This window comes from Arachis duranensis, chromosome 6 (genome assembly GCF_000817695.3).
Source record: "Arachis duranensis cultivar V14167 chromosome 6, aradu.V14167.gnm2.J7QH, whole genome shotgun sequence".
Classification (NCBI taxonomy): Eukaryota; Viridiplantae; Streptophyta; class Magnoliopsida; order Fabales; family Fabaceae; genus Arachis; species Arachis duranensis.
Window position 1 is genome coordinate 89,943,981 of NC_029777.3, and position 8,813 is coordinate 89,952,793.

The window sequence follows — 8,813 nt, forward strand, 5'->3', positions numbered from 1 at the left end:
TCTTCTTTTAGGAGATCCATCTCAGCTTTACGAGCTTGCGAGTTGCTTGATTGATCATAAAGCTCGGCTCTTATTGTTGGGATGCTGACTTTGATTGGTATTAGTGCTTCTGCGCCATATACTAGCTTGAAAGGAGTTTCTCATGTAGCAGATTGGATGCTAGTATTGTAGCTCCATAAGATTTCTGGGATGAGGTCAGCCCATTCTCCTTTGGCCTTGCCGAGCTTTTTCTTCAATTCTTGTAAGATAATTCTGTTAGCTGATTCGACTTGCCCATTGGTTTGTAAGTGCTCGACTGAGCTAAAATGGTGTTTAATGTTGAAATTTGTTAAAAAAGCAGCGAGTTTATGGTCTGTGAATTGTCTCCCGTTATTCGAGATTATCTCTCGTGGGATACCATATCTGCATATAATTTTTTTCCATAGGAAATATCTCACTTTATCTGACGTTATATGCACTAGTGGTTGTGCTTCTATCCACTTAGAGAAATAGTCTATTGATACTAAAAGGAAATTTACCTGGCCTGGCGCTTTCGAAAAAGGTCCGAGGATATCCAATCTCCACCTATCGAAAGGCCAGCTTACCTCTGTAGTGTGGAGTTCTTTGGCCGGGATCTCTGAGAGGGGGGCATGCTTTTGACAGTTGTTGCATGTCTTGACTTTTGAAATACAGTCCCTTTTTATCGTCGGCCAATAGTATCCTGTACATAAATTTTTTAGGCCAGTGCTCGGCCGCCGATGTAGTTTCCACAAACCCCTTTGTGTGTTTCTGCCATGACATCTTCAGCCTCCTCCTTGCTGATGCATTTGAGAAGTGGTTGGGAGTGTCCTCGCCTGTACAAGGTATTTCCGAGTACTGTGTAGAAACTCGCTCTTCTTCGGTATAGCGGCAAGTTCGGTTCCTCATTCGGTACGGCACCTGTGTTGATGTAATTGAGAAAAAGGTGTTCTCCAATATGGTACCTGCATGATGCTTAAGATTGTGTCCTGCTCAAAGCTCAGCTTGTTAAGTGTTAGTTGGGACAGGGCCGGTGTGTTTTTCGCCTGCCTTGTTGTGGCTAACTTGGACAACACATCGGCTCTGGTGTTTTATTCTCGGTTTACATGAATAATATCAAATTTACTGAACTTTGAGATAAGATCCTTCATTATAAGCCAATATTTCTCTAACAAATGATCTTTTACCTAGTACTCGCCCTTGATTTGATGTACTACTAATGAGGAGTCGCAGTAAACTATTATCTGAGGTATCCTAAGTTGTTGGGCGAGCTTCAGTCCTGCTAGCAGAGCTTCATATTCTGCTTGGTTGTTGCTTGCATTGAAGCGGAACTATAGTGATTGCTCGGCTATCACTTTCTCTCCCTCTTTTAGTAATACCCCGGCTCCACTTCCTTCTCTATTTGATGCTCCGTCTACATGTATACTCCAATTGTTTTCTGTGTGCTGTGTTTCATTAGTCATTTCTAATATGAAGTCGGCCTGTACTTGCGACTTCAGACTTTTTCTTGATTTGTACTGGATGTTGAACTCAGAGAACTCGACAGACCATTTTATTAATTATTTGGCGAGCTCTGGTCTGGTCAATATCTTCCTCAATGGTTGGTCGGTTCGCACTATAATTGTGTGACTCTGAAAGTAGTGTCGTAATCTTCTTGCTGTAGTGATCAATGCCAACGCTAACTGCTCTACTTTTGGGTATCTTGCTTCTGTTGGTTGCAATATTCGGCTAATGAAGTATACCGGGTTTTGCTTTTTGCCTGTTTTAATTACTGAGACCGAGCTTATAGCATGGTTAGATACTGATAAATATAAGTGCAAAAGCTTACTCATCTCTGGCCTCTGGAGTATGGGGGGTGATGTTGGACCCATTTGAGTTCCATGAAAGAACTTTCTCATTCTTTTGTCCAAGTGAACTTTCTGCCTTTAGAGAATGTTTGGAAAAAGTGATAAAATCAGTTTGCCACTGCAGGTAAGAAGCGTGACAAGGCAGCTACTCTTCCTGCTAGTTGTTGGACTTCCTTTACTGTCCTTGGGCTCGTCATATTTAGTATTGCGTGACACTTTTCTGGGTTGGCTTCAATCCCTCGTGAGGTTAGCATAAAGCTGAGGAATTTCCCTCCTTGGAATCCAAAAGCACATTTGTCTGGGTTGAGCCTCATATTATATGCTCGGAGTTGGTTGAAAATTTCTACCAAGTCATCACAGTGTGACCCTTGTGTAGGCATTTTTGCTACCATATCATCTACATAGACTTCCATATTTCGACCTATATGCTGTTGGAATACTTTGTCCATTAATCTTTGATATGTCGCACCTACATTCTTTAGGCCAAAAGGCATTACCTTGTAACAAAAATTTCCATGTTCTGTTATAAAAGCTGTTTTGCTTTGGTCCTCTGGGTGCATCAAAATCTGGTTATAACCACAGTATGCATCCATAAAACTCAAGGTTTTGAAACCAGAAGCATTATCAACTAACTTATCAATGCAAGGTAATGGATATGCATCTTTAGGGCAAGATTTGTATAGATTTGTAAAGTCGACGCACATGCGCCATTTACCTGAGTTTTTTCTTACCATTACCACATTTGATAGCCATGTGGTGAAGCGGATCTCTCTGATGAAACCTGCATTGAGGAGTTTCTTGGTTTCTTTAAATGCTGCTTATTTTTTCTCATCTCTGAGGTTTCGTTTCTTTTGCACCACTGGTCGGACTGTCTTATCAATCGCTAGTTTGTGGCAGATAACCTCTGGGCTTATTTTGGGCATGTCGTCTGGCGTCCATGCGAATAGATCGGCATTCTGGCGCAGTATGTGTATTAGTTCTGTTTGCTCATCCCCCTCCAGTGCTTCTCCGATGTGAGTATACTGCTTTTCATCTGCTGTTAATGTTACTCGGTGTAGGTTGTCCATTGGTTGGGGTCTCTCGCCGAGGTCTTCTCTTAGGTCGAGATCGGCTAGCATTATGGCTTTGGCAGAATTGTGTATCTCTTGGACTTATGGCCGAGCTCCCTGCTTCGTTTGGATTTGCTTTAGACTAGCATTGTAGCACTGTCGAGCTTCTTGGTGATCGGCGTACACTGTTGCTACTCTGTTTTCCTGCACTGGAAACTTAATACACAAGTGTAACGTGGACACTACCGCTTTGAATATATTCAAGGCGGGTCTCCTGATTATAATATTATAAGGGCTATAACAATCTACTATTAGGTACTGAATATCAATGGATTTCGACATAGGGATCTCTCCCATTGTGGTCGTTAGCCATATATGTCCCATGATGGGGACCCTTTCTCCGAAGAACCCAATTAGCTCTCCCGAGAAGGGCTGTATTAGTTTTTCTGATAACTTCGTCTTTTTAAAGGTAGAATAGAACAAAACATCATCGCTACTACCAAGGTCCAGCAGTGTTTTCCTTACCAACAGCTCTCCGACTTGGATGGAGATCACTACTGGGTCGTCAAGGTTAGGGCTTGCTGATCTGAAATCTACTTGGTTGAAGGATATCGTGACATCTGGGTGCTTCTCCTTCTTTGGCTTCAATGTTCCTTCGATTGCCAGCATTGCCCTATAGCTTCGTTTTCTAGCCGAGTTTGTTTCCCCTCCGCCTGCATATCCTCCTGATATGTGGCTGATGATTCCTCTTGGTGGATCAGAAGTTGTCTGCTCCTTTTTGTTCTTATCTGGCCCTGCTTGTTTGTGCTCATCCCCTTGGCGTGCTAGTCTTTCGAGCAGGTCCTTTGCAACGATGCAATCGTCCATAGTGTAGCCGAACTTCTGGTGGAAGGCGCAATGCTTGCTTCTATTTATGAACCTTTGGTCTTGGTAGTTCCCTGCTCGGGCTGGTGGCTTCACAATTTTGGCATTCAAAATTTCCTTGATCATGTTCTCTCTCTTGGTGTTGAACCTGGTGTAAGTGTTGAATTTTAGTGTGAGCTTGAAGGGCTTCTTTGGCTCTTTATTGTTTGATCGGAATGTTTTGTCTTCATCCCTTCTGTGTAGCTGTTTGTTTGTTTTCTGAGCTTCACGAAGCTCCTTGATTTCCATCTGTCCTGCATCCCTTTCGCGGAATTCTTCCAGTGTTTTTGGTTTTGTAATTGCAATTGTTTCTCGAAATTTGCCAGGTCTGAGGCCGGCCTTGAGGGCGTGCAGGTGGACCGCGGGATCTAAGTCTTGAATCTCCATTGTTGCTTCCGCAAATTGGGTCATGTAGTCCTTCAGACTTTTGTGCTGGCCTTGCTTGATAGTGCCGAGGTAATCTGATCCATGCACGTATATTCTTGACGGAGCAAAATAATCAATGAATGACCTTGCTAGGTCCTCAAAGGAAGAAATTGAACCTGCAGACAACTTAGAAAACCAGAGTAATGTAGCACCATCGAGGTAAGTAGGGAAGGCTCGGCAGAGGACAGGCTCATTGTTAGCACCGTTGAAGAACATCATGGATTGAAACTTCTTCATGTGAGCTCGGGGATCACCGAACCCCTTGTATGGTTCAAGCGCGGAAGGTTGTGCAAAGTTTTTTGGCATCTGGTACTTTGTGATCTCCTCGGAAAAGGGATTGTTGAGCGTAAGCTTCTCCTTTGGTGGAGTGATGTTTAAGGGGTCTGTGTTGCCTTGGGCCGAGCTTTTGGAGCTTTCTCCCTCATGCTTTCTGTTGTTCTGCGCGGATAGCTCGGCTATCCTTCGCACTTCTACTTGAAGTTCAGCGAATTGGGCCATGAGCTCAGCTTGTGTGAGTTGTGGATTTTTCTTGTCAGTCATGTTCGGGGATTGAGAATCCTACAAAATAGAGTAAAAGACTAAACAAAGGGAAAAGTGGGGTTAGATGTATTCCGGGCCCCACGGTAGGTGCCAAGTGATTCATCCTGGTACTGGGGTGGCCGAGCTTTAACAATTCCGAGCAGGCGACCGTCGGAGAGGAAGAGTTATACGTCGGCCTGGACCAAATACCACGGCGGAAATACATGCAAAAATATTCCGACGCTCAAGTCAATAATGATCTTTAGTTAAGTAAAGAATAAAAGACTGAGAATGGAACCTTGATCCTTAGTTGAGAATATTAGTTCGGCTTTATAGACGTTGTGTTACCCATTTACTGTGGATAAGTCCGAGTTTGTAAGTTGGTTATTGTATTATGTTTTGGTGATTGGGTTTGTTAGGCACGTTTCTATTTTCAAATGAGCGAGGCCGATCTTATCTGTTCACGTGCCGAACTTTCTGGGTGGCTGAGGATAGTGGTAACGAATCAATAAATATTTTTTAAATTATTATACTTTATACACTATGCACTCCTTATATACTCCCACTAAAAAATTACATCAAATAAATTTATATTTATTATCGATAAAAATTAATTTAAGTGACAAAACCTAAAAACTTAAGTTGACACAGATAGACAAAAATATGTGTTTTTTAATTATTTTTTTCGGATTTTATATTTATTAAAAAATAAAAATAAAACTTATTTATTTGAAAGTATCACCCACTTCATCTTTATCGTATTTAAAAGATTAATCATTAAATTTTTCAGTCTGAACCAAAAAAAAAAAAGTTAAACGTTACTCATTAAGTAGATGAAATGCGTGTAATATTAATAAATTCTAAAAGATATGAGTGTAATTTATCTTTAAATTTCTTAGTTTTGAACAAAATAAAATTACATATTCATCTATCCAAAAAAATTAATAAATATATCACATGTTCCTTAAATTAATAAGACCAAGTTACTTTGGAGAGAGACATATGTATTAAACTGTGTCCATACTACTTGTACATTTCTTTTACTTTTTATTAAAACAGAATTCATCTTTGAATTTAAGAAGTCATGCAAAAATGCAAGTCTCTTTCCTTCATTAGAATATCATATTTGTCCCCTTGTAGCAACTTACGTCAACTATTGTAGATCACCATTTCATGGAATCCTATTCTCACTTACGAAAGCATTATTTTTTTGTTCTTCTTTAATACTGTACATCCTCATCCAACCTTTATTATATACCATATACATAAGAAGTTATTTTTAATGAGTATAAAATATTTTTGGATTTTTTAAATAAATAAAATAAATATTTTATTTATCAAAATAAATAATTTATATTGTTTTGATCAAAATATATCGAATTTTTTATCTCGTTTACAAATAAGATAAGGCATAAAATGACATGATCGTATTACGTTTGTACACATGTTGAGTAAAATTCTTATCTCATTTACGGTAAAAATAAGATACGTATAATCTTATCTCGTTTACACTGTAAACGAGATAAGTGTAAACGAGATAAAAATGGAGGCCTACATATATGCATTTTGTCCACAGTTATCATTAAGAGCTTTTTAACTTTCATTTCTTAGCTTTTCTCCTACTTTCACCATTTTCTAATCATATTTTCGAATTACTTAACGAATATGACGCACGTTGATAATCACGATACAGACATTAACAGACTAAATGCGACTTGACATATTATAGGGGCAGCCGACTTTGTGGTTGGTGTTGTTTTTCGTTTTATGTTTATGTTAAAGCATAGATGTGTTACCATACTTAGCGTGCTTTTATAGAGGTAGTAAGTAGTATGCAATATATGTTAGGCGAATGAATATATGATTGAGAATTATTTAAATGATAGAGTATGATCTTAACCATACTTTAAAATGGATTTGTTAGTTAAATATTTGTTTAGGTTTATTTTTCTTTAATCTAAGTTTTTATTAACCATATATTTATTTAATTTAGTTATTAATTTGGGTTATTAACCATTTCTAATAAACTTAATTAAGTAGCAAAATATTTTTTTTATTTACTAAATATTTAAGTAAATGAATTTTTCTTAAATTTATTGTTAGTTAAATTAAGTTATTAAGTTGATGGTGTACTTAGTTGGTAATTTAAGAAAATGTTTTCAATTAATCTAACTTATGAAGGAGATGCGAAATAAATTTTATTATTCACTATTAAACTAAATAATTTTATTTAAATTAAATAAAATAGACATTTATTAGTTTAGTTATTAATTATCTTACAAAATATTTTCATTTGCATTATATTATACAGATATTTAAATTAATTATTTTACTAAACATTTTCATTATTTAAGTAAATTTTTTTATTTAAATAAATTTATAATTTAAATGTTTGTAGTTATTTATCAAAATAGTTTATTTATAAGTCAAATTAATTCGTTATGTATACATTTGTCGGTAAAATGTTTTATGTTAAAATTCTTATAGCTTATAGGTTTACACATTCCTGATTTGATTTTTTTTAATTGTTTATCAGAGGTCTCGCCTACTTCTTCCCAGAATAGTAAGTCACACACTCTTACCACCAGACGCCATTGTTCCACACCTGAAAGAGGCTGGGTTCGGCAAGGTGTTGCCACTCAGAAATTTTGTGTTCTACAACTCGCTAATCACGGCATTTGTTAAGCGCTAACGTCCAGAGACCCACACCTTCTACCTGCCGTGGAGTGAGTGCATGATCACCCTACATGACGTCACATACCACCTCTGGCTGTGTGCTAATGGAGAGCACGTGGGTGGTTGTTTTCGTGACTTCCATACATGGTACGGTACAACGCTGATCTCACACATCGTTCCGGAACAAGAACTCTGCTGGGCTTGCAGCAACCTCGACACCCGTGGTTGACAGGTACAACAAGCATAACAATGACAATTGAGAATATAGAACACATGAAACTTCAACTTACCAGTATCCAATATTCTGCCGAAGAGCAACACGGAGACTCTAAGGGTAGCCTGCTTCATGTTGTTGGCAACGTACATGGTACTTTAATCTATTTGACTCCACTACTCGGTATTCAGCACCTCTACAGATGCTGTAATTCTTCACACCCTGTATTACTGCATCTTTGCTTTTGAATCTATGGCTAACCCGAAACTCCATGCGGCCATGCCACTGTCTAAGTTGTAATCGTCTTCACCCATGTTAAAAAATGGATTCTTCTTTTGCATCGTGTCCATATCCAACGTAGTGTAGTGACTGGGTACAGATGAGAAGGCCGGAATTGGGTGGTAGAAGATACCGTTGTGATGCCTCAACCGGGATCTTTGGTATAAACTCCTCCTCCTCATCGTCTTCAGAGGAACTGCTCTCGTTGCTATTCGCAACATACTCCTCGTCGGAGTCCTCACCGTCAACATCGATGTTTTCCACTAGACTAACAATGTGTAGCGGTTTGGGTGCAAGAGGTGGGTTATCCTAGACGAAATCTAACGAGCCAGATCCACTGCCACCGATGTCACCAACCTCTGCAGAAAGCTCCATCACTTGTTCCTCCATGATTATCCCATAGAGGTCAAATATCAGGCGCACATGCTTGTCGTCATGGAGGCAAAACAGACGAAACTGAAAAATTCTGTTTTCCATCAGTACTAGCAACCTATACCCCACCCCTTCTAATCTCTTTTATCCCGATACCACCGACACTAGTCAATATCAAACTCTTCAACTCGGACAAAGAATTTACTTGCTAGGTACGCAACAGAATGGGATTTTTACACTCAAATATCACCTCATTATCACTATTTCTCATACGGCAATTCAGATGCACACTTACAACTAAATATCCACTACTACTAAATATTTTGACTTATTTTCGAAAGAAATAGGTAGAGAAGAAGTGGTGAAATATTTTTGGAGAATACAAAGGGTTGCACATCCTTTTATAGCTGTTGAAAATTTGTCTTTCAATATCTCGTCTACAGTGTAAACGTCATAATTATTTATGCATCTCGTTTACAGTGTAAACGAGATAAGATTACACGTATTTTGTTTACACTGTAAACAATATAT

At 38.5% G+C, this 8,813-nt stretch overlaps 1 protein-coding gene across 1 annotated transcript; it reads right to left on the minus strand.

The window, feature by feature from the left end:
* Window positions 1-2,995: 2,995 nt before the first annotated feature.
* On the minus strand, window positions 2,996-4,762 carry LOC107470248 (uncharacterized). The gene has a single exon (XM_016089645.1). It carries the CDS (start codon window positions 4,760-4,762, stop codon window positions 2,996-2,998), a length of 1,767 nt encoding a protein of 588 aa, XP_015945131.1.
* Between the last annotated feature and the right edge of the window lie 4,051 nt (window positions 4,763-8,813).